A 27,224-nucleotide genomic window follows, 5' to 3' on the forward strand; every position below is an offset into this window, starting at 1 on the left:
CCCCAGCCTGGGCGACAGAGCGAGATTCTGTCTCAAAAAAAAAAAAAAAAATTATTAGATGCACTTAGAGTGCTTAGAGAGAAAATTATAGTATTATTATATAAGAATATATATCTCAAATCAATAATCTAAGCTCCTACCTTACAAACCAGAAAAAGAAAAGCAAAATAAACCTAAAGTAGAAGGAAGAAAACAACAGAGGAGGTATCAATAATAGAGAAAACTAAGAGAGAAAAAAAGAAATCAATGCAACCCAAGCTAGTTATTCTAAAGCATCAATAAAACTGATAAATCTCTAACACGACTAAGAAAAGAAGAAAAAAAGAAGACATCCAAAATAAGAAAGGAAAGAGGTTATCACTATGAACTATGCAGATATTAAAAGGATAATAAAAGATTTCTAAGAATAATTCTATGCACATAAATTGGACAATTTATATGAAATGAACCAATCGCTCAAAAATGGCAAAACACAAAGCTAACAAAACACACTCAAAATAAGATAGATAACCTGAATACTCCAATAACTATTAAAGAACTTGAATACGTCATTTAAAACCTCCTGAAGAAATCTCCTGGCCCGGTTGGTTTCACTGGGGAATTCTAAACAATTTTATAGGCCAGGCGCAGTGGCCCACGCCCTGTAATCCCAGCACTTTGGGAGGCCAAGGCGGGCAGATCACCTGAGGTTGGGAGTTTGAGACCAGCCTGACCAACATGGAGAAACCCTGTCTCTACTGAAAATACAAAAATTAGCCGGGCGTGGTGGTGCATGCCTGTAATCCCAGCTACTCGAGAGACTGAGGCAGGAGAATCGCTTAACTCGGGAGGCGAAGGTTGCGGTGAGCCGAGATCACACCATTGCACTCCAGCCTGGACAACAAGAGTGAAAGTCCGCCTCAAAAAAAAAAACAATTTTATACACTCTCATTCAGAGAAGAAACATTTCTCAATTCATTTTATAAGGATAACATTATGCTAACACCAAAGACGGGACACAAAAAGAAAACTGCAGACCAATGTCCCTTATAATAATGATGTAAAAAATCCTTAACGAAAAATTAAGAAGTCCAATCCAGCAATATATAAAAAAGAATACACCACAACCAAAATGCAAAACTAGCTTCGTACTAAAAAAATGAATTACTCAGTGTAAAATAACATATTACAATCAAAAGGGAAAAAAAACCACATGATCATATCAATTGATTCAGGAAAAGCGTAAGACAAAATTCAACATTCATTGGCAAATTAGGAGTAGACAGGATCTTCCTCAACCTGATAAAAAGCAACCACAAAAAACCCACAGCTAATATTATATTTAATTCTGAATGACTGAATGCTTTTCCACTAAGATTGTGAATAAGCCAAGAATGTGCACCATTACTACTTCTCTTCCACTTCAAACTGGAATTCCTAACTACAGCAACAGAAAAAAAAAAAATAAAGGAGCTAGAACCTCTTTTCCTTTGTACAGGTTCCAATTCAGATGAATAACTCAAAATACAAATCCACCATTGCCATCTCCAGACAGCATTCTATCTTCCTAAAGGATGCCTACTAAACTTTTCCCTTTGCTACTCCAACTCGGCTGCTGCCACTGAGCAGCAGCAGGAACAAGCAGCAAAGGAAGCAATCCCAGGTGGGGTCAGTGACTGGCTCTAGCCCGAGCTCCAGAGCCAGCAAAACAATGCCTCGACTTGCTGAGTGGGGCAAGTTAGGTATCAAGTGGGTAACCTGGATAAACTGATGCTTGAAATTGAGCAAAAACGCAATTTTGAGATCTGACGCTTTTCTCTGGTTTTTGTGGACCTCAATAAATTTAGCACAAAAAAAGGATGGCAGAGTGAGTTCATATTTCAAAAGCTCTCTCTATTTCAAATGTACAGCAATGACAATAAAACCCAGAAAAGAAAACTAAGAAAACAGGTAAGCAGAAATAAGTGGTAAACATTTCACAAACTCAAAACAGGAGAAAAACACGTAACAATGCTAACCACTGGCTGGTTCTTCAGAAGCAGGAAGTGCCAAATGCAAAGTACAGATGGTGAGAATGTTCTGAGAAGACTGAGAGCCAGAGCCACTGGCGAAAACCAGGCCAAAGAGGAACTGCCCTTGGCCTAAAGAGAAGGCCACCAAGTAAAGTCTGCAACTACAGCTCACTACAACACCTAGAGACTGTGGACCTAGGGAGGCAGAACACAGCCTTAGGGTCAAAATCTGAACGAGCTGCTGGGACTAAGCTGCCATGTGTCCAGACTGGCACCATAAAACCTGGATGTAGATTAGGAATCCAAAATGCCAGGAGGTGGGCAACCACAAACTACTGGTCAGGGAGAAGGTGGGAGGCAGCAGTGACGGAGGTAAGAGAGAAACTAGGAAAGAGAGAGGAAGAGGAAGGTCAAGGAAGCAAAGGGGAGGAAGAAGATGAAGGATGAAGAGCAACAATCTTTTTTAACTTTCACCAGAAAAAAGAGCCTATGAACTAAAATTCCAAAACAGAGTAAGAAAACATTCGCTAACAAACAACACTTCAGAAACTGAAACAGTTCACAGCAGATAAACTGCCCCAGATGAAATTAATTTTATCAGTCTAAAAGATTAAAAGACTAACTAGAAAAGGATTTTAAAAGACCTTGCTGAAGAAGCAATAACAAAGTGAAGAGAGGTGACTAGATTCCAAAATTATTCATGAAAAGGACTTGCTCATAAATTGGAAATGAGAAATGAAAGAAAGAATGATGGTGAACATAAATTCCTGCATCTTGTGCTTCTGCAGTAGGATTCAAATACAAGAAGCCTGAAGGATCAAATTTCAGTTTGGGTCATGCTGGGTTTGAGGCAGTTGTAAAATATCCAACTAAAGACGTCACAGAGAGAGAGAAACAGAGTTGGAGTCAACTGTGGTTGACAACTGTGGTTGATTAAAACCACAGAAATAGAAGTGGAAGAGAATGTGATCTTTCGGGGTACGGGTAGAGAAAGTACAAAAAGAAAACAATTTTAAGAAGCGCCCACCAATCAAACCTTGAGTGATTCCTGTAGAGAGGACACAGAAGAGGGCCACAGAAGTAGAAAGAAAACCAGGAGATTAAAATGGCACCAAAGCCAGAGGATGAGAGTGTCTGAAAAAGGGTAATAGTGTTAAAAGCTTCTGGGAAGTCAAATAGAAGAGGACTGAAAAATGTACACTGGACTTAACATGAGAAAACTGGTGGTCACACCAGCAGGAACTCTTAGTAGAGTACTGAGGACAGAAGCAGACTGGAGTGGCTCAGGGCCTTTGCACAAGCCGTCTTGTCTGCCTAGCTGGCTGACTCCTTCTCATCCATCAGTCTTAGCTTACATTTTACCCTCAGCAAGACTTTCCCTGAGCACCCTACTAGTGAAGGGAACCACAATTCTCTCTCAACAACTTGTTTCCCTCATAACACTTATCACAATTTGTAATTATGTTTTATTTCTCTATATCCATCTCTAAAGCAGCAATCCTATCACTTCCAGTGGCTCTTCTTGTTCCAGTACCTATCATAGTAACTGGCCTCCAACAGGCACTAATAAAAACTCTGCCTTCAAAGTAATAAACTTCACTTCATTTTGTGGGGCGAGGGGACTTTTCCTTATACTTAGTATGAGAAGCAACATGCACAGTGGAAAGAGTACAACTTAGAAGTTACACATAATTCCAATCTTAGCTTCACTATTCACTAGCGCAGTGATCTTTGGCAACCCGAAGACTGGCTTTATACTTGAGGGCCCAATTTTCTCAATTTAAAATGGTAACAATAATTCAATCCTTATGTAATTATGTGCTTTTCTAGTACACCATAGATACTCAATGAGTGAGAGGCATTATTTGGAATAACCATGTCCTTTCCTTCCACTCAGTAGTCTGAATGAGTGAGGCTGTAAAAATGAGTTAAGTCATGGCCTTAGAAACACTGGAACATCAGAATAAGTTAAACTGTATATCAAATCTTTTATTAAATGTATGCTTTTTCAGTAAGATAGGACTTCCGATCCTTCCCAAATAGCTGCTTAGAGAAAAATAAATCCATGATTAGGTACTTCTCCATGCCAGCAGGTATTAATTACATTGAAATACATAAGTTCCCTTTAAACCATGTTGTTTAAGTTCATTAGAAATTATAAAATAAACAAAACCAAAAAGATATATTAATACAATATTTCACTGTTTTGTTCTTAATTTAAAATTTTACTATAAGTAAAAATAAAAAGTAACTTCAGTGTAAGTTATTAACAAAAAATTGAGAAAGTCTTGAGATATTTCCTTAACGTTTTATAAAAGAAAATATCCACAGGTCACTTCCCATAGATTAAAAAAAGCCGGATGGTTTTATTGAATTTAAATAGCAAGGTATATTAACACACAAATGAGTAAGTCATACATGAAGACACTGATATAAATCCTGCCCAAATATAATTTTTGCCTGACTGCTACAAAAAGTCATAGTCCATCTTGACTGGAATGACTAGTTTACCTTTAACTCCAGGTGACTTAAACTATCAGTCCTTTAAGAAGCTTTACTGGTTTTTGACAATTTAACCTGCTGAGCTCACAGCACCCATGGGAGGGTCTTGGTTGCAAGTTTTACTTCTGATGTTGCTGACCACTAATACTAACTCCACAGAAAATGGATTTCAATAACAGCCACCCACAGGTTAACACTGAGTATTACCCATAATACTGCTTTAATTAAGTTAATACATAAAGGTCACAATTTGGCAGAAAGTTTTCTTAAATTTGGCAGTGCTCACAATAACCAAAAAAAAGGTGTTCATCTGTACAATAACTCTTTAAATTTGTCTAGAGATATAATCCAGTTTGGTCATGGATTTATGCTGCATTTCAATTTATTTTCTAAAAGGAATTCAATTTATTAGTTCCATTCCCCCAAAAAAACATACATTTCTAGCATTTCTAATAGATAGTTTCCTGACAGATAACTCCAACCATGCTGGGCATAGAATGGGTCTGTCTACCTGGCACAAAGAGACCCCCTGCTACAGCAAAAGAGGCTCCCAACCGCACCCCCAATTTTGGAGCGTTTTGATGGTGGAAAAGATTCATGCTTTGATTTGTCCATAGTTCATGTGTTAATTTGTCTCTGAAACAGTGGAATTATTTTTTCATCTTGAAAAGTAAAGACACATAAATTTTACTTTCAAACCCAAACCCTTTATGCATAGAAAACAAGCCAGAGAATATTTACAACAAATACATGAAAGGGCAAACATATGTTTAAATGACTCTGTTAACAAAAACAGATACTGTACTTTAAAACACAAATCACAGCACAGTTGACATAATTTTCTATTTTTATACATATAAGGTAATCTGAGGTTATTTTATGGAAAAGCAAACAATGGCTGGATTCAGCTCATATACATATTGAATTTGGCAATGATTGTGTTTTTTAAATACACAACCTGACAGGCACTATGGTAGATAATAATGAATCAGCATGGGAGCCATTTAACATACTTCTTGATTAACTCATTGCCTGTCCAATTCGGAACAGACATGCTTACATGTCATAATCGTCATAACTCCCATCATCCCCACCACTAACACTGCAGCGCCTTGATTAGTCCACAACTCCCAGACGAGCCATTGCTAATGCTAAATAATTCTCTTCAGCCTCCTGCTACTATTCTGCAGGATCTCCAATTAAATATAATATTAATGTGAACAAATACCTACCAGGAATCCCATCCTATTCCATTTTACCCAAAAATGGAGAGAAAGTAATTTAGCCAAGCCAAAGATAATCAAAACATTTAAAATTGATGCAGCATACTGTTTCTGCAAAGTAAGTTTTTCCAAAGACAACAAAAGCAAAAAAGAAAAGGAAATGTCTAAACATCTTAAACGCTTTCTTCTCTCGGTTAGTTCTTTAATGAAAAGTCTATTGTTTTAAATTTGCATAGTAGATACATTGTATTCTTAATCTAAAAAGATTTCTGAAGGCTAAGTTTTATAAGAAAAGTGAGAAATAGCAAGTTTTAAAGCCATTATGCCATTTTTTAAACCCTTTGATTACATAATTCCCAGACTCCCAGATTCAAAACCATATACTAAGGCAAACAATTCCTCCCTTCCCATTAAATGCAGTACTGCAGTCACTCTTCAGAGGCTTTGCCACAAGACTTTTTGTTGTTGATAAGGAAAGTTAATATTGAAGAATGGCAACTATAAATACCTGTTGTAAGAATAAATTAAGAATCCTATAGATTTCCTCTTGCAACCTAAATGTCTGGAAATGTTTCTGATCTAATTAAGACCAACTATGAAACATGGACCAGGACAGCCATCATCTTAAAATATCCTTTACTAAGAAAAGGCAATTTAAGAAAATGTTACTTAAATATAACATTCTCAACTACACACACACACACACACACACACACACACACACACAAAGGGTCACCTGATATTTTTCAGTTAACACCCCATAAAAGTTTTCTAAGCCTGACTTTAGTCATTTGTTCCTATTTGAGGATCAGTGATAGGCGTCAGCTCCAAACAAGTCCATTAACAATTTTAGTGAAATTTTTTTTTAAATGGTTATTTAAGAACCTTAACTCCTTTCCAAATAGAAGAAGTTTGAAAATATTCTGAAATCATGTAAAGGAGAAAAAAAATGTTTGAAGTTTTCACATTTAAGTTGCTTTCATCTCTATATACATCTAAGGTAAAACTGAAGATACGCTGACAGAAATATAAATAAATGTACGCATATACAGAGACATGTAAATATAAAAAATGAAATAAAGATATTCCAATAATCCCAGAAAATGTTGAAAAGTTTAACCCTAAAGTCTTTTATACCTTAGTATGCATTAATGTGTTCCATTTCTATTTACCTGATCATTACTCTCAAGTTTGTTCAGCTGGAACCAACATACACTAATTACTTAGACATCACGAAGTCCTATTTTTCCTCGGTACCTCCCCAGACAGCGGGGATATATTATCAAGGGTAGGCATAAAAAGTGATGATTGCCCTCACCTTATATCAATCACCCCAGAGTGCTCACAGGAAACCCCACTCAATCTCATTATAGAATCCTGAGGCTGAGACTACAGTGCGCACCAGGGATCATCCTTTCAACAGCAGGCTGCCTGGGTAAGATGTGAGTCACAGTGAGTACTTCCTTGATTTTAGGTTCTTGTTTCAACGTGGTAAAATCAGATATTTCTCATTTAAATCCAACATGACTGTAAACAGACAAAGCAACAAAATATGTACAGATAGGTTCAATTTAGGAACGTGGATAGAAAATACAGTCAAAGGTTGAATGATTCTGTTGATGTACAGAATCATTTTCCTCTTTGGGAATGAAGATTCTCAATTCTTTTCATTTAACCTGATGAGATCTCATTTAAAAAAAAAAATCAAAACTAATTTTAGCAGTTTGATATAGATGTAACAATATATTTTACTATTTTTGTGGAAAGACATACTAGTCTTTATACTTAAAACATAATGTTATCTAACATTCATTTGGAGAAGTACAACAATCTTAAATTCCCAAATTCTTTGTTCCCAGTATTCACCAAACTAACGAAATCGGCCCATGTGCCCATTTAGAAACTCCTAGTCACTAAAGCCATTAAACATTTCTCATTCCTTATAGTTCTCATCTTCTCTGAGATACCTAAAAATCACAGTAAATTAGAGGCAAGCAATCCTAGAATTACTTCGTCTTCTAAATCCAAATAATATTCATAAGACCCTCTTTAACAACTCAAAAATCCTCCCACATCACCCCACTGCCTAAAATCTAACAAATTTATTCCACAGACCTATCTCTTCTTGCTGACTTATAATGTATTAAAATGTATTTTAATATGTTAGGCTACTCCCCGTCAATTTTCCTCAGAATCATCTAGGCTATTCTTGCATATTTACTCTTTGTCAATCCCCCCCCAATTATGTTGTTATATTAGGATTTAATAGAAAATGTACAGATTAATTTAGAACTAAAGAGCATTTTTAAAAATCGGTTTCCCTATACAAAAGAAGTCCTCATGTAAGTCCTAAAAGTTTCATTTTAAATTCACATCATACAGTGTTTTATCATTTCCATTGCTTCTACAAGGTTACATTTCTTGTATTTTCTACCTTATTGATATATATGAAGTTTATAGATTTATTTGTATTTACTATTTAACCAGCCACCAGAGATTTTTTTCTGTTTCTAAAGAGTTATTCAGGGCTGGGTGCTGTGGCTCACACCTGTAATCCCAGCACTTTGGGAAGCCGAGGAGGGTGGATCACCTGGGGTCAGTACTTTGAGACCAGCCTGGCCAATATAGTGAAACCCCATCTCTACTAAAATACAAAAATTAGCCAGGCGTGGTGGTGGGCACCTGTGATCCTAGCTACTCGGGAGGCTGAGGCACGAGAATTGCCTGAACTTGGGAGGCGGAGGTTGCAATAAGCCGAGATGGCACCATTGCACTCCAGCCTGTCCAACAGAGCAAGAATTTGTCTAAAAAAAAAAAAAGAAAGAAAAGGAAAAAAAAAAGGAGTTATTCAGTTCATTGTATAACTAGAAACTCAATACAATCTTCTTATTTTTGCCTTTGCTATCCACCAATTTATAGCTCTTGACTAACTGTATCACCTTGTACTTCTAGAATGCTATTTTAGAACACTAGTGGCAGAGACCTCATGAATGAGATCCTTCCTTTGCTCCTTCCACCATATGAGGACACAACAAGAAGGCTCCATCAAAGAATTAAGAAGGGAGCCCTCACCAGGGACAACATCTAACAGTGCCTTGATCTTGACTTACCAGCCTCCAGAACTATGAGAAATAAATTCCTGTTGTTTATAAGCCACCCAGACTATAATAACCTGTAACAAGCCTGAACAGACTAGGACAGTGACCAAGAAAAAAGGGAAGGCTCAAAATAAAAATAAGAAAATACTATACCAATAAGCTAGAAACTTTGATGAAATTGACACATTCATAGAAAGACACAAACTACAGACACTGACTAAAGAAATAGAATATCTGAAAAAACCTACAGTAAGTAAAAAGGTGGATCTAATAATCAAAAACTAACCAAAGAGAAGCCCAGATTCAAATGGCTTCACTGGTGATTTCCACCAAACATTTAAAGAAAAGTTAAAGTTAATACCAACTCTTCCAAAAAACAAGATGAGAGAAAGCTTTCCAATTCATGAGGCCAGGATCACACTAACAACAAAACCAAGCAAAGACATCATAAGAAAACTACAGACAATATCTCTTGTAAATATGAACACAAAATTAATAAAATACTAACAAACTGAATCCAGCAATATACAAAGAATTACACAGCATGACCAAGTGGGATTAATCACAGGAATGCATGGTTGGCTTAACATCCAAAAAAATCAATTAATGTAACAATACACCATATCTAAAGGACAAAAACCACATGATTATCTCAGTAAACACACAAAAAGCATTTTAAAATATGCAACACCTGTTCATGATAAAAATTCCTCAGTAATCTAGGAAGAGCAATTAACTTCTTCAACCTGATAATGAAAGTTTATGTAAATACCAGAGCCTAAATCAAATTTAATGGTGAAATGCTGAATTCTTTCCCCCTAGGATGAAGAACAAGACAAGGATGCCACCTCTCACCTCTTCAACATTGTTCTGGAAGTTAAAGCCAGAGAAATTAGGCAAGAATACAAAATAAAAAGCATCCAGATGGAAAGAAGTAAAACTATCTCTATTCACATGACATGATCTTATATAAAGAATCCTGGCCAGGCGCAGTGGTTCATACCTGTAATCCTAGCACTTTGGGAGGCCGAGGTAGGCAGATCATGAGGTCAGGAGTTCGAGCCCAGCCTGGTCAACGTTGTGAAACTCCATCTCTACTAAAAATACAAAAAATTACCCAGGTGTGGTGGCAGGCGCCTGTAGTCCCAGCTATTCGGGAGGCTGAGGCAGGAGAATTAGTTGAACCTGGGAGGCGGAGGTTACAGTGAGCCAAGATTGCACTATTGCACTCCAGCCTGGGCAGCAGAACAAGACTCGGTCTCAAAAAAAAAAAAAAATCCTAAGGCACAGGCACGGTGGCTCACACCTGTAATCCCAGCACTTTGGGAGGCCAAGGTGGGAGGATCACTTGAGGTCAGGAGTTCGAGACCAGCCTGGCCTACATGGTGAAACCCCATCTCTACTAAAAATACAAAACAAGTAGCTGGGTGTGGTGGTGCGTGCCTGTAACCCCAGCTACTCGGGAGGCTGAGGCAGGAGAATCACTTGACCCCAGGAGGTGGAGGTTGCAGTGGGCCAAGATCATGCCAGGACACTCCAGCCTGGGTGACAGAGACTCCGTCTAAAAAGAAAAGAATCCTAAGAAATCCACTAAAAAACTATTAGAACTAATAAAAGAGTTCAGTAAGTTTACAGGAATCAAAATCATTATATGAAAATCAATTGTATTTCTATAGACTTGCAACTAATTTAAAAAATTGAAATTAAAAAACTAACTACACTTATAGTAGTACAAAACTACAAAACATTGCTGAAAGAAATCCAGGTGACCTAAATATGGAAGAATATCACATGTTCATGGATAGGAAGACTTAAAAAATGTTAAGATAGCTATACACTCCAAAATGATCTACAGACACAATGCAATATCAATCAAAATCCCAGCTGGTTACATTCTTTGACCAGAATTGTCTTCTCTTCATAAACCATTCTCCACAAATCTTCCCAGAGAATAATAAGCATGCTTTTCTAGGGCCTGGAAAATGAAACATAAAAGACAATTCATGACTTAATAAGAAGCTTAACTCCCATTTCGCTTTTTCCTTCCCTGACCAGTTCCCATTGGAGTATTTTATACTGCTTCCCTGTGGCCTCATCCCCTGGATTCAGGCACATTAATCTCATCGTTATAAATGAACTGTTTTCCTAGGGAAAGCCTGACTTTAAGACTACTCTAGATCAGTCTCTATTTCTCAAAGAAATTGAGGGAATTTCCTCAACAGAGAATAGGATGTCATATTGTTTTAAGACAAACCAACAATAAGCCAACTAAATAACCTGCAAATCCTCCTTAAAAACATCTAAAGACCTAGATTAAATATAACAAACATCCTTCAAATGAAGGGCTTGGCTCACAAAAAAACTACAAGGGATGAAAAACAAAGAAAAAGGAAGCAGGGCGCAATGGCATGTACATGTATGTAGTCCCAGCTACTCAGGAGGCTGAAGCAGGACTATCACTTGAGCCCAGGAGTTTATGGCTGTAGTTTGCTACAGTCACACCACTGCACTCCAGCCTGGGCAACAGGGCAAGGCTGTCTCAAAAAAACAACAAAAAAAAAGTAATCTAAAAATCTGGGTGGGCACGGTGGCTCAAACCTGTAATCTCAGCACTTTGGAAGGCTGAGGCGGGTGGATCACCTGAGGTCAGGAGTTCGAGACCAGCCTGGCCAACATGGTGAAACCCTGTCTCTACTGAAAATTCAAAATTAGCTAGGTTTGGTGATGCACGCCTATAAGCCCAGCTATTCGGGAGGCTGAGGCAGGAGAATCGCTTGAACCCAGGAGGCGGAGGTTGCAGTGAGCTGAGATCATGCCATTGCATTCCAGCCTGGACAACAAGAGCAAAACTCTGGCTCAAATAAATAAATAAATAATATAAAAATGAAAATCAGTCTGCATCCACAAGAGCCAGTCTTGGAGAGTGAAGGTGGGAATCTCAATAATCTAGAAGATTGGGTTTTAACAATGAGAGAAAGGAAACAGATCCCGTGTGAGTTGGAGGTTTGAAGGAAACCCTTCTGTCTAAAGCCAGGAGGCTCAAAGATTACATTCTCAGTGAAAGGTTGTGGGGGAGAAATCAACCAACTAAATAGAGAGGATAAACCCTATGTTCGTATCTCTGTGGTTCAAAGTAAAGGAAAATGTCTCTAGAAATTAGAAACCATGAGCCTATTCAACAGGTGTGTATGTGTGTGTGTGCAATCTCATTTTGTTCTTCACATTATCTTCAAACTTTGACAATCTTTATGCCAAAAAATTCATATAAAAATTAGTCCCAGATAAGTGATACCCTGGATGGTGTGATGGAAACAAATATAACACCTACCCTACCTGGCCAAATCCATAACCCAAACCATCTTGAAATTCAACAATAAAAGCACCAAACATAAAATCACATGCCAAAATTCAAACATGTGAGGAAACAGTATGTCATGAGGAAGAGTCAGGAATAGAAATAAACACCCACAAACTTGAAATAATACAATATGATAGTTCTTTAAATTAAATATGCTAAAAATAAATATACTAAAGGCCTCAAATACATAAGAAAAAACATAATACATAAAAACAGGCAGATTCAAAAAGGAGCAGAAAATCAACAGCTTACTCAACAGACAGCAAAAAAGACAAATGCAACCAAAGTAATCAGGCTCAGGCAATTTTCATTATTGATGCAAAAACATTAGAGAGGTGGCTGAGGAACAAAATATTCACATGGATTCAAAAACTCTCCCCAAAAAGTATTTAATAAAAAAAAAAGAGAATGCACCATTATAATGGGAAGACCTGGTAAAACCAAATGATCATACTTAGCATAACAACAGAACAATTCAACATTAAGAACCTCTTGTTACGATATTACTATTAAAAACAAAAAAAACATTACTGGCTGGGGTATGGAGGCTCACGCCTGTAAACCCAGCACTTTAGACGCCAAGTCAGGAGGATCTCTTGAGCCCAGGAGTTCAAGACCAGCCTGAGCAAGATGATGAAATCCCATCTCTACAAAAAATACAAAAATTAGCCAGGCGTGGTGGCATGCACCTGTAGTCACAACTACTTGGGAAACTAAGGCAGGAGGATCGCTTGTACCCAGGAAGTCAAGCTGGAGTGAGCTATAATCTCACCACTGCACTCCAGCCTGGACAACTGAGACAGACCCTGTCTCAAGAAAAAAAAAAAAAAGAAAAGAAAAAAAGCACTTATGAAGTAGTCTTGTCAAATATTTAATTTGAATCTATTCATAAGAAAATAATCATACAAAGCCAGGATGTCTAAAAGCCAAGATAATAAAAATCAAACAAAAAAAGGAGGGAGGATAGGGGCACTATTTTAGATTAAGAGACTAAAGAGGTATAATAACCAAATGTAACTCATAAGCCTTGACTGAACCGTGGATCAAAGAAAAATATTAAAAAGGACAACTGGGGTGAACTGGAGAAACCTGAATGTGGTATGCATATTACATGATATTACAGAATAATGAGTTATTTTCTGAGGTTTCATAAAGTATTATAGATATGTAGAAAACCATACTTATTACTGTGAGATGAATAGTATTTAGGGATAAAATGCCACAATGTCTGTAACTTATTTTCTTTTTTTTTTTTTTTCCTGTCCAGGGGATTTTTTTTAATGCTTCTCTCTTTTTTTTTAAAACTATACTTTTAAGTTCTAGGGTACATTTGCACAACGTGCAGGTTTGTTACATAGGTATACATGTGTCATGTTGGTTTGCTGCACCCATCAACTCATCACTTACATTAGGTATTTCTCCTAATGCTATCCCTCCCCCATCCCACCACCCCACCACAGGCCCCAGTGTGTGACGTTCCCCGCCCTGTGTCCAAGTGTACTCATTGTTCAGTTCCCACCTATGAGTGAGAACATGAGGTGTTTGGTTTTCTGTCCCTGTGACAGTCTGCTGAGAATGATGGTTTCCAGCTTCAACCATGTCCTGTAACTTATTTTCAAATTGTTTAGCCAAAAAAAATTTTTAAAAATGCACACACACAATGTATATATGGATACAGATATAAAGCAAACAGCCAAAATGTTAACAATTGGTGAATCTAAGTGAAGGGTATACAGATACTCTTATACTGGTATATAACGGTGAACTGATACCAGTATACTGGTACTACTTTTCTAAATTTTTTTCATTGTGTTTGAACAAACACTTCAGAAAAAAATGTAAATGAATGACCAATAACACAAAAAAGTACTCAACATCAGTATTCATCAGGAAAACCTAAAATTAAAAGCACAATGACATACTGCTTCACAACCACTTAAAATTAAAACACAAAATCAAATGGACTAAAAACACCAAGTGCTGGCAAGGACACAAAAGCACCCTGACCTCATACATTTCTGGAGGGAGTAAAATATGATACAACCATGACGGAGAACTGTTTAGCAGCTTCTCATAAATTTAAACATGCATGTATTTATTCTAGGCATCAGCAAAATACTGTCTACCCACAGGCCAAATCTGATCCAAGGGCTGTTTTTGCACAGCTCTCAAGCTAACAATAGTTTTCACATTTTTAAAGTGTTGTTAAAACAAAACAAAACAAAACAAAAAGAAGTATATGTAACAGAGACCACAGGGGCCTGCAAAATCTAAAATACATTTGCTATCCAGACAAAAATATATTTATTTTCAAACAAAAAAAGGTTGCCAACTCCTTATCTACCCCCAAGACCCAGCTACTCCACTCCTAGATATTTACTCCAAAAAAATCAAAATTATGTTCACAAAAAGATATGCAAAAGTTATACTTATAAAAATCTTGTTCATGGTAGCCAAAAATTGGGGAAGGGGGTAATTTGACCAGCTCATCCCAAAATTCACATGGAAGAGCAAAGGACCAAGAATCCTGAAAACAATTTTGAAGAACGTGTTGGCAGGAAAGGACCAACAGAGGTAAACTGCATAATCATCTCTAAAAGCCAACATTTTTTCCATCAAACATTAATTGTTTGCAAGTTAGCTGGCTTTCCTTCCTTGTGTGACTTATCAGTTAATATGTGTAGTATCCATTCATCCTTTTCCTTGCATAATTACCTTAAAAATTCGTTGTTTATAATAGAAAATGAATAGCTTTCACAATCAATTGCTGCAGTACTTTCCTACTGGAATAGTATTTACATTTCCACATATGAAATTAACATGCAAAGTCTATAAGGTTTTTTACTCCAAGTTACATTTAAAATGCTCACCTCTTGAAAACAAACATGCAAATACATCTGAATAGCATGGCTTGTTCATATTACTGATACTATAAAGCTGATTAGCTATAATAGTAACCTTTGTGATCATGTGCTGAGGAAGCAAAAAATGCTGTTACAGGAATTCACCTTTTCAGTCTCAGTTTACATCCTTGAGACTGAAACAGAAACCACACAGCAGATTTGACCCTACTGTTGAGGTTTAAATGAAACTTTTGACATTCCAACCATCATTATCCTGCTTTTACTTATGGTGTCTTTCTAGAAACAGACTTAAAGTAGGTCATAGTAAGAGAAAGTTTTGACTGAGTGTGCAATTGCTTCCATTATGGGGTCTGGTAAATGTCATTATAAATTATGTATCATAATCTCTGGTATATTCTACTTTCAGCCAGAAGTGGTGAAAAGTCTCTAAAACATAAAACTACCACATGTGCTTCAGGGAAGGTACGAATGAGAAAAACATAAAAACAATTCTTTTGAAACCACTTTTACAAAAGTGAAAGTCTGAAACGTCTACCTGTAGATCAGAATACAGTCGTACGCCATATGACATTTTGGTCAGCAATGTACTGCATGTACATTTCAGCTCCAATAATGGAGCTGAAAAATCCCTATTTGCCTAGTGATGTCTTTTTTTTATTTTTGTGGGTATACAGGAGGTGTATATATTTATGGAGTACATGAAATATTTTGACACAAGCATACAATGTATAATAATCACATCAGGATAAATGGGGTAGCCATCATCTCAAGCATTCATTTATTTGTGTCACAAGCATCCCAATTCTATTCCCTAAATTATTCTAAAATGTACCACAAATTACTGCAGACTGTAGTCCCCTGTTGTGCCATCAAATACAAGATCTTACTTATTCTATCTAACTATATTCTTGTACCCATTAATCATCCCCACCCCTCCGCTCCATACACCCTGCCTAGCCTCTGGTAACCATCCTTCTACTCTCTATGTCTATGAGTCCAATTGTTTTCATTTCTAGCTCCCACAAATGAGGGAGTACATGCAAAACTTGTCTTTCTATGCCTGGCTTATTTCACTTAACGTAATGTCCTCCACCAGTTCCATCCCCACTATTGCAAATGACAAGATCTCATTCATTTTTATGGCTGAATGGTACCGTACAAATGTACCACATTTTCTTTATCCCTTCATCTATTGATGGACACTTAAGTTGCCTGCAAATCTTGGCTATTGTGAAAAATGCTACAATAAACATGGGAGTGCAGATATCTCCTCCATATACTGATTTCCCAGGTGCTAGGTGTACCCCTAGCAGCAGATGTACATCTAGCAGCTGGATCATATGATAGTTTTGGTTTTTTGAGGAACCTCCACACCGTTCTTTATAGTGGTTGTAGTAACTTACATTCCCACCAACAGTGTATGAGGTGGGATGTAGAGTACTGTCTCTACATCCTCGACAGTACTCGTTATGTCTTTTGGATAAAAGCCATTTTAACCGGGGTGAGATATCTCATTGTACTTCTGATTTGCATTTCCGTAATGCATACTGTCGAGCACCTTTACATATATCTGTTTGTGATCTGTATGTCTTCTTTTGAAAAATGCCTATTCAGATCTTTTGCCCCCTTTTCCTTTGGACGTAGTCTCGCCTGGCCGCCCAGACTAGAGTGCAGTGGCATGATCTTGGCTCACAGCAACCTCCACCTCCCAGGTTCAAGCTTCCTGCCCTGGCCTCCAAGTAGCTGGGACTACAGATGTGTGCCACCACACCCGGCTAATTTTTGTATTTTTAGTAGAGACAGGGTTTCACCATGTTGGCCAGGCTGGTTAAACACGCATTTATTTATTCTAAGTCTCGAACTCCTGACCTCAAGTGATCTGCCCATTCAGCCTCCCAAAGTGCTAGGATTACAGGCGTGAACCACCGCACCTGGCCTTTTTGCCCATTTTTTAATCAAATTATTAGATTTTTTTCCTATAGAGTTGTTTGAGCTCCTTATACATTCTGATTACTAATCCCTCATCAGATGTGTAGTTTGCAAATATTTTCTCCCATTCTGTGGATTCTGTGGATTGTCTCTTCATTTTTTTGCTTCGTTGGCTGTGTAGAAGCTTTCTAACTTAATGTGATCTCGTGCCTACTGATGTCTTGATGAGCCTGATCCTGTGCAGGTCTAGGCTAATGTGTGCATTTGAGTCTTCATTTTTACCAAAAAAGTTCAAAAAGTAAAAAATAAATGAAAAATAAAAAACTTTAAAAACAGAAAAAAGCTTATAAAACAAGGATATAAAGAAAACATTTTTGTACAGTTGTACAATGTTTGCATTTTATGCTGTTTTATTATGAAAGACTCAAAGAGTAAACCCGGGCGTCGTGGCTCACGCCTGTAATCCCAACACTTTGGGAGGCTGAGGCAGGCGGATTACCTGAGGTCAGGAGTTCAAGACCAGCCTGGCCAACATGGTGAAACCCCGTCTCTACTAAAAATACAAAAATTAGCCGAGCGTGGTGGCACATGCCTGTAATCCCAGCTACTTGAGAGGATGAGGCAGGAGAACTGCTTGAACCCGGGAGATGGAGGTTGCAGTGAGCCAAGAATGTGCCACTGCACTCTAGCTTGGCTGACAGAGCAAGACTCTGTCTCAAAAAAAAAAAAAAAAAAAAAGAGTCAAAGAGTAAAGACAAAATTAAAAAGTTTACAATGTAAAAAAGTTATGGTATGCTAAGGTTAATTTATTATTGAAAAAAGAAAACTATTTTTCTATAAATGTAGTATAGCCTAAGTGTACAGTGTTTATGAAGTCTACAGTAGTGACAGTAATGTCCTAGGCCTTCGCTCACTCCCTGACTCACCCAGACCAGTTTCCAGTCCTACAAGCTCCATCCACAGTAAGTGCCCTATACAAGTGTACCATTTTTTATCTTTTATACTACATTTTTACTGTACCTTTTCTGTGTTTAGATATGCTTATATACACAAACACCATTGTGTTACAATTGCCTACAGTATTTAGTACAGTCACATGCTGTACAGGTTTGTAGCACAGGAGGAATAGGCTATACCATATAGGTGTGTACTAGGCTATATCATCAAGGTTTGCGTAAGTACATTCTGTGATGGTCACATAATATTGAACTCACCTAACGATGCATTTCTCAGAACATATCCCTGTCATTAAGTGACGGACCCTACCAAAGGGTCCCATTATCAAAAGTAGTGTGAAACAATGAGAAACAATGCTTGCATTAGTATTCAACTACTTATATTTCATGCCATAAAGACCTAATAATTTACATTCTTTCCCCAGTGTATTTTTTTCTACTCATTCATAACACTACTACTAAAAAACTCCCTGCTGTGGGCCGGGTGTGGTGGCTCAAGCCTGTAATCCTAGCACTTTGGGAGGCCAGGGCAGGCGGATCACCTAAGGTCAGGAGTTCAACACCAGCCTGGCCAATATGGTGAAACCCCGTCTCTCCAAAAATACAAAAATTAGCCAGGCATGACGGCAGGTGCCTATAATCCCAGCTACTCAGGAGGCTGAGGCAGGAGAATCACTTGAACCCAGAAGGCGGAGGTTGTAGTGAAGTGAGATCACGCCACTGCACTCCAGCCTGGACGACAGATCAAGACTCTGTTTCAAAAAAATAAATAAATAAATAAATAAATAAATAAATAAATAAATAAAGGCCTGCTGTGTTAAAAGTACCAAATAAAAGTATATCTGCTTTATGCTAAACCTTCTTTTGTTCGTATCCAATTAGCATTAACCTGTCTTTCATTTTTGTCAAACTTTCAGCTGAACACTTTGAAGCATTTCGGAAAGGTGAAACAATTGTAGCATTCCCTTAGTGATACTGAAGTTATGCTGGGGAAAGTGCTCTCATAAGGGAGCATTGTGTAAACACTTCATTAATCTTTGACTCAAACTTTCTCATGCTTTGCTTAAATCTACTTGGTGACCAGCAATCAGCCTGGCAATTTTTCAGTTTAAGCTTTTAAAGCTATGAAAAGAAAATACTTAAGGTACATATAGAAGACACTGTGATAATGTCATTTTGCTTAACACAACAGTGAACAAGTAAACAGTTTTTAAACTTGAATATATCTTTTGCAGGCCAAGAAAAAAAGCCTGTATGTCCCTCTTTTTCTACTTGACCCAAAATTAAGTCCTGATTTAAACAAAGCAAAAATATACTTACAGAACTAGCATCAACATCACTGTGGATGGCAACTGTCTTAATGCCCATCTTCTTGCAAGTTTTAATAACCTATTTTAAAATATATTAATGTCTATTAATAGTGATTCACACTTAAAGGGGTTTAATAATAAATAATTTCATAGAGTAAAATGGAAAATAAGATGAAAATTCTACTCACCCGACATGCAATTTCTCCTCTATTAGCAATAAGAATTTTATCAAAAGTCTGAAGACAGAAAAAACACATTCATTAGAAATTGTTACTCTTACTTTGGGACCAAAAAACACCAACTTTTTCCAACATTAACACTGAATATAATCCTAAAAAACATTACTTCTTAGAGTAACATTAAATACTATATTATTTAGAGTAATATTAAATGTACTATAAATACTTAGGGTAATATTAAAATAGGTTATTAAATAGTATAATCAGTTACAACCAGAGAACTATAAAATTCACCTGATATGATCGGGTTCTATAATTACTTTGTTAAAGCATAGTAGGTGAATGTATTCACAATGGGGGTATTTATCAATTCTCTAGCCAAAAGAAAATCTTCAAATGATATTTCAGATACTAAAAGACTGTAGTCAAGCCCGGGCGCAGTGGTTCATGCCTGTAATCCCAGCACTTTGGGAGGCTGAGGCAGGTGGATCACGAGGTCAGGAGTTCGAGACCATTTATGACCAACACGGTGAAACCCTGTCTCTACTAAAAATACAAAAAGGCTGGGCACAGTGGTTAACACCTGTAATCCCAGAACTTTAGGAGGCCAAGGTGGGTGGATCATGAGGTCAGGAGAGCGAGACCATCCTGGCCAATAAGATGAAACCCCGTCTCTACTAAAAATACAAAAAACATAAAAACAAAAAAATTAGCTGGGTCTAGTGGTGTGCGCCTGTAATCCCAGCTACTCGGGAGGCTGAGGCAGGAGAATGGCGTGAACCCGGGAGGTGGAGACTGCAGTGAGCCAAGATCGCACCACTGCACTCCAGCCTGGAGACAAAGCAAGTCTCCATCTCAAAATAAATAAATAAATAAATAAATAAATAATAAATTAAAATACAAAAATTAGCCTGACGTGGTGGTGCATGCCTGTAATCCCAAGTGCTGGTAATTCCAAGTAATCTCAGCTACTTGGGAGGCTGAGGCAGGAATCGTTTGAACACGGGAGGCGGAGGTTGCAGTGAGCTAAAATTGTGCCACTGCACTCCAGCCTGGGTGACAGAGCAAGACTCCGTCTCAAAAAAAAAAAAAAAAAAACAACTTTGGCCAAAATTACTTGACAATTTATTTTCTAAATTCTGGGAAATTCTAAGTGTCATGAGTTGTTTTCAAAGGAAAGTCTGATACTAAGTAAGAATAATTTATCCGCCATCTCTGTTGGGACAGGGCATATTTTCAGTAACTCAGAATAGGTACCAATTGTGCTTATATCCAAAAACGCCCAGGCTAAGCAGATTACACCATTTGAATACAATGTTAAGTTTGAATAACCACCAAATTTTGAAGCAGCTGAGACCAAATAGTAGAGAAGCTGTATATCCTGTGTTTATCTAGAGATCTAAACCCAAGTCCGGCTTTGCCACTAATGACTTATTTAACTTTAAGCAAATCAATCTCTGTAGGCCTTGATTTCCACATAAACTGGCAGCACTCCAAAGGAAAGCTATTTAGTAAGGTTTTCTTCCTACTCTAAAATTATACAGGCTAATCGTTTTTTAAAACACACCATTCCAAGTAATTTGGATGTTATACATATTAGCACATGGTAATTTCTGGATTTGTGAATTGTTTTTAAGTTCAACGGAACTACAGAAAAAAAAGTGTTAGTTATATTTCTAAAGGAAGGCTTAGAGTTACATATGATCTTTTTAAAAAGTACTCTTATATAACTTAGAGCAGTTTGTTTGTTTGTTTGTTTGTTTGTTTGTTTTTTGAGATGGAGTCTCACTTTGTCACCCAGGCTGGAGGGCAGTGGTGCGATCTCAGCTCATGGTAACCTCCGCCTCCCAGGTTCAAGATATTCTCCTGCCTCAGCCTCCCGATAGCTGGGATTACAGGTGCATGCCACCACGCCCCGCTAATTTCTTTGTATTTTTAGTAGAGATAGGGTTTCCCCATCTTGGCCAGGCTGGCCTCAAACTCCTGCCCTCAGGTGATTTGCCTGCCTCGGCCTCCCAAAGTGCTGGGATTACAAACCTGAGCCACCACGCCCGGCCTAGAGCAGTATTTTAACATACAGGAAAAAGTCCAGCATCTCAGAAGTGAAAAAAGCTTTCTAGGTCTTGGTTTAACCTTTACATCATATATGTCTTAACTCCACAAACCCGAGGCAAGCCCCTGCCTTAAAAACAGGTAAACTTCTAATTTGATAAAACGCTAAGCCACTCAGAGCCTTGCTCACACCTCAGGTCTGAGAACGCAAAATCATCTACTTTTCTGTATTTAAATGGTCATGGTAAATCCCTCTTAAGCAGCAAGCATATCCTGAGAAAACAATGATTACACTTTCTTTTTTTTTTTTTTTTTGAGACGGAGTCTTGCTCTGTCACCCAGGCTGGAGTGCAGTGGCCAGATCTCGGCTCACTGCAAGCTCCGCCTCCCGGGTTCACGCCATTCTCCTGCCTCAGCCTCCCGAGTAGCTGGGACTACAGGCGCCCGCCACCTCGCCCGGCTAGTTTTTTGTATTTTTTAGTAGAGACGGGCTTTCACCGGGTTAGCCAGGATGGTCTCGATCTCCTGACCTCGTGATCCGCCCATCTCAGCCTCCCGAAGTGCTGGGATTACAGGCTTGAGCCACCACGCCCGGCCAACACTTTCTTAAATGGGTTTTAAAATGTGATGTTAGTATTAACTGTGAAACAGACCATCTCTGATAATCACCATAAACACCACTCCTAGAAATTATATATTAAACAATTGTTACAGCAAATATAACAAATCATAACACTGGAAGAATTAAGAAAGAATCCCCATTCTAATTTCTGTTCAAGCAGCAGAACGGTCATTATGAGTCAGTCTGCAGCCAAACCACCCAGGCTGAACTTCCAGCACACTATGTTCTCCTCCTGTGTGTCCTGCTATGAACAAGTCATCCTTCTTGCCTCTCATTTCCTGGTATGTAAAATAAGGGTAAAAACAGCACCTGCCACAAGAGGTTGTGAGAATGATATTAATTAACACCCTTAAAGTGTTTAGAATAACGTCTAACACGTAATATATATTCATTCAGCATTAGCTATGGCTACTGTTCTTCACCCCTTTGGGCTACATGCCAGACTGTTATGAATTTAGGAGTGTGCCCTTATCTGTCTAACTGGGGAAGAGCTATATCAAAACAAATACCTGCACCTGACACATCTTCTCTGTTAAGGGCTATTAACGTATTACCAATTAGCACATAAAACTCAATAAAGCTAACCATATCAATACATAACATCATACATAACATTTTCTTTTAAATAAATCACAGTTCAGAATTTTTAAAGTACAAAAGGGGATACACTGAAGAAACACCCAAGTCCCTGCCCAAAAGGCAACCACTGTTACTGGTCTCCTATATATTCTTCCAGGTAGGCTACGCCTGTAACAGAATACACATACAAATCAATCAAAACCAACTAAAACTGCCCCTCTGCATCAAAATTACAGGTAAATATCAAGTGCATTTGGCAACTTCAAAGTAAAATATGGCACAAACACAATGAATTGTGTTAAGTGCTCTAATAAGGCTGTGTGCAGGATGCTACACAGAGAAGGGAGCGCATGAACAGCATGTGTAAAGGTTGTGACACTGGAAGAAGAGGGTAGCACTAAAGAACTACAAGGAATTCTCAACATGACTCAAGCGTGTGGTATGCTTCGGAGAGTTGTAGCAAATAAAGCTGGGATAAAAACAGTCCAGATGATAGAAGGACTCATACGCCATTCAAGGAACTGGGACTTGTTCCTGTATGTGGAGAGTCACTCATAAGGCACCCTGAAGACACTCAGAAAAAGACAACTATAAATTAGGATCCTGGATCCTTGAAGACAGAGGAGAGTTCAGGTACCAGAATAGATAATGAAGAACTTTGGCAGTAGCTGCTCTATAACTGTACTAATGATGTCATCTGAAGTAAAATATTTCCTAAGGATTTTTGTTGTTGTTGTTGTTGTTTTTCTCTTAATCCACTGTCTCTCTACCTCTCCTTCTTCCTTTCCCTTCCCCAGGTTTAGATGCTGTCTCCCGGGCTCTAACTCCACAGCTAGCAGCACACTCCATTCAGACACCAAGAGGGCTGAGCTGGCCCTGCACTGCGTGCTTGTTGGAATGATGGCAGAACTCTGGACACTGGGTCACTGCCCAGCTCTTCTGAGAAAGGGCACAGCACAATGGGTAAGTCCACCAGCTCTGGAAAAGGACAGACATGAGTTTACACCCAGCTACTCACTATCCATGGACTTTGAGTCTCAGTTTCCAAATGCGCAATATTCAGTGAAGGAGATTAAGCAGCCGACATTTAGGACACATTTTGTATACAGCAGGCACTGTGATGAATCCCTTCTGTGCATTATTTCATCTATCAGGTAATGGCTATGAGGACAATATTTAGCATAATAATCCCATGAAGTCAGTTCTGATAATATCTCCGTTATACAAATAAGAAAACTAAGGCTTGATGAGGCTAAATCACTTGCCTTAAATCACTTACAAAGTTCACTAGTGGTAAAGTCAGAGAGTTCACATCCAGGTATTCATGTCAGAACATACCATGACATAATGTGATCAGAGAATAACAATGCAAGCTCTAAACACTATGTTATTAATAACACCTAACATCACTTTTTTTTTAAGAGATGGGGTTTTGCTCTGTTACCCAGGTTGGTATGGAACTCTTGGTCTCAAGGAATCCCGTGTCTCGGCCTCCCAAAGCGCAGGGACTGTAGGTGTAAGCCACTGAGCCCGGCCAGCTCACATTAGTGTGAAAGGAACAACATAGTACTGTACTGGCTCACATTAATTTAAGGCCAGCTGAAATTTAATGGTCTTTATCTAAGCAGTTACCGTAAGTTAAATCTTCCTTATTCTCATGAACGTACATAAGACAACCAGTTAGCTTGTTAGAACTCCAGTTAAAAAAAAATAACATTTTCAGTGATGATTAAATTTCACCTGGATAAGTTATGCATGATGTAAGTCACTGATAAAATGTGGAATAAGAAAGGAGTTAATAACAGATTCAAACGAGAATCAATTTATTTAACAAATATGTATTACACCAAAGATCAAGTCTACTTGCACTTGGGACAGTAGGTATAAATAGACCAGGTCAATATTTAATGAATGGTTACAAGGACAGCAGGAATCCGGGAAGGAGAAAGGTCCGATTAAGTGCAGCCCTCAAGCAAAGGGTGAAGCGACCAATTTAGTCTGAACATGCACCTGTACCACGATTAGGTGCCAAAGAATATTCATCACTCACTGAGGGAAACACAGTTTCTCCACAGCCACCTTAGGCAAGGGCACAGCAAAGGAGATGGCAAAGATAGCAGGCAGCAGGATTGATTTCAGAATTTATGATGAAACATGCTTAGTAAATTCCAAGGGGATTCCACTTCTACACTCTTTAACCCTCCGATCTCTTTAAATGTGCCAAACCTGGGCCAGGCACGGTAGCTCATGCCTATAAGCCCAGCATTTTGGGAGGTGGAGGCAGGTGGATCACCTGAGGTCAGGAGTCTGAGACCAGCCTGGCCAACATGGTGAAACTCCATCTCTACTGAAAATACAAAAAAAAAAAAAAAAAATTAGCTGGGCATGGTGGTGTGTGTCTGTAATCCCAGCTACTCGGGAGGCTGAGGCAGGAGAATCGCTTGAACCCGGAAGGTGGAGGTTGCAGTGAGCCAAGATCATGCCACTGCACTCCAGCCTGGGTGACAGAGCGAGACTCTATCTCAAAAATAAATAAATAAATAAATAAATAAATGTGCTAAACCCAGACAGTTACACACATTTATTTATTTTTAGTAATTATCAGTGGTCACCCATGTGGGAGGTGAGTTACCTATTTCTGTAACTTCACTATGAGGTTGTAACGAAAGCAAGTGCCAGACCTAACTCTGTCCATACATACAAACATTTATTAAGACATAAAAAGAATCATAAAACCCGCTTGATAAGTTCAGTGAAATCTCAACTCCCTGTACTTTGTAAGGCTCCAAACGACTGCAAGAAAGGCTCGCCATAGGCAAAAAAAAAAAAACAATATTCTGATTTGGTTAACCATACTGTCAGACTAAGCCATCAAGAATCCACCAGACAAGTGGCTGAACACAGGACTATTCATTTAGGGATCGGGCATGAGTGTTATTCTTAAAGGTAAAGAATTAAAGGCCAACTACGTTATTATATTCTAATAGTACAAAGGCAGAGAATTTCTCTAAAGTAATAGCCAATAACATAATATCAACGAATATCACAAACTTCCTCAATGACAGCCCATTTCTTTTTCCTTCTTTGAGACAGGATCTCGCCCTGTAGCCTAGCAGTCTGGAGTACAGTGGTGCAATTATGGCTCACTGAAGCCCTGACCTCCTGGGCTCAAGTGATTCTCCCACCTTAGCTTCCTGTGTAGCTGGAACTACAGGCACACGCCACCACACCCAGCTAATTTTTGTGAAGGTTTTTTTGTTTTGTTTTGTTTTTGGTAGAGACAGGGTTTCGCCAGGCTGGTCGCAAGTTCCTGACCTCAAGCAATCCACTGGCCTCGAACTCCCAAAGTCCTGGGATTACAGGCGTGGGCCATCACACCTGGCTGATAGCCTACTTCTAACAGTTATTATGCTAATGAGGAAGGCTACCGATATTTATAAAGAGAAAGATGGCTGAGCCGTTTGTAGTATTCCACCCCTCTAGAATGTGGCCTCAACAAATGTTAGTTAACCACTCTTAAGAGTGTGGCCACTTAGGATAGATGATTACTTCAAGATTGGAATGCAACACATGGATACATGAACCCCAAAGCATATCACCTATGATGAAGATTTTAAATTAAACTACAGCTTTCATAACAGGGAGTTTATCGTAACTAATTCAATAGACCTGCACTATCCAATGCAGTAGCCACTGGTCACAAGAGGTTACTGGGCTCTTCAAATGTGGCTAATCAAACTGAGATATGCCAGAGATGTAAAACATACACTGGATTTAGAAGACTTAGGGCCCAAAAAAAGAATCTAAGGTGTCCTGTTAATACTTTTTATAGTGATTATGTACTTAAATAACATTTTAGATATTGAGATATTATTAAAATTAATTTTAACTGTTTACTCTTTTTTAATGTAGCTATTAGAAAATTGAAAATTGGCCAAGCGCCATGGCTCATGCCTGTAATCCCAACACTTTAGGAGGCTAAGGCAGGCAGACATTTGAGGTCAGGAGCTCGAGACCAGTCTGGCCAACATGGTGAAACCCCGTCTCTACTAAAAATACAAAAATTAGCCAGGCATGGTAATGAACACCTGTAATCCCAGCTACTCGGGAGGCTGAGGCAGGAGAATTGTTTGAACCCGGGACGCGGAGGTTGCACTGAGCCAAGATCACACCACTGCACTCCAGCCTGGGTGACAGAACAATATTCCATCTCAAAAATTAAAAAAAAAAAAAAAAAAACCTTGAAAATTGCATTTGCCCTGTGTATTAATCGGTTTTTACATTGCTATGAAGATACCACCCAAGACTACGTAATTTATAAACAAAGGTTTAATTGACTCCCAGTTCCACATGGCTGGGGAGGCTTCAGGAAACTTAAATCATGGCAGAAGGAAAGCAGGCACCTTCTTCACAAGGCAGCAGGGGAGACTAGTGCAAAGGAGGAACTTCCAAACACTTGTAAGATCATAAGATCCTGTGAGAACCAACTCACTATCACGAGAAAAACATGGAGGAAACTGCCCCCATGATCCAATCACCTCCCTCCCTCAACACCTGGGGA

The 27,224-nt window shown here is 38.4% G+C and overlaps 1 protein-coding gene across 4 annotated transcripts in view; it reads right to left on the reverse strand.

The window, feature by feature from the left end:
- The window catches only part of PCCA (propionyl CoA carboxylase, alpha polypeptide), a 461,774-nt gene that overhangs the window by 414,400 nt on the left and 20,150 nt on the right, over positions 1-27,224 (reverse strand). For all 4 annotated transcript variants that reach the window (XM_011993783.1, XM_011993782.1, XM_011993781.1 and 1 more), the window contains 2 exons: positions 19,420-19,467; positions 19,242-19,310 (listed from right to left, as the gene is read on the reverse strand). In XM_011993783.1, coding sequence (XP_011849173.1) covers positions 19,242-19,310; positions 19,420-19,467 — 117 coding nt within the window. The remainder of the gene's footprint in view (positions 1-19,241; positions 19,311-19,419; positions 19,468-27,224) is intronic.

This window comes from Mandrillus leucophaeus, unplaced genomic scaffold, assembly GCF_000951045.1.
Source record: "Mandrillus leucophaeus isolate KB7577 unplaced genomic scaffold, Mleu.le_1.0 Scaffold434, whole genome shotgun sequence".
Classification (NCBI taxonomy): domain Eukaryota; kingdom Metazoa; phylum Chordata; class Mammalia; order Primates; family Cercopithecidae; genus Mandrillus; species Mandrillus leucophaeus.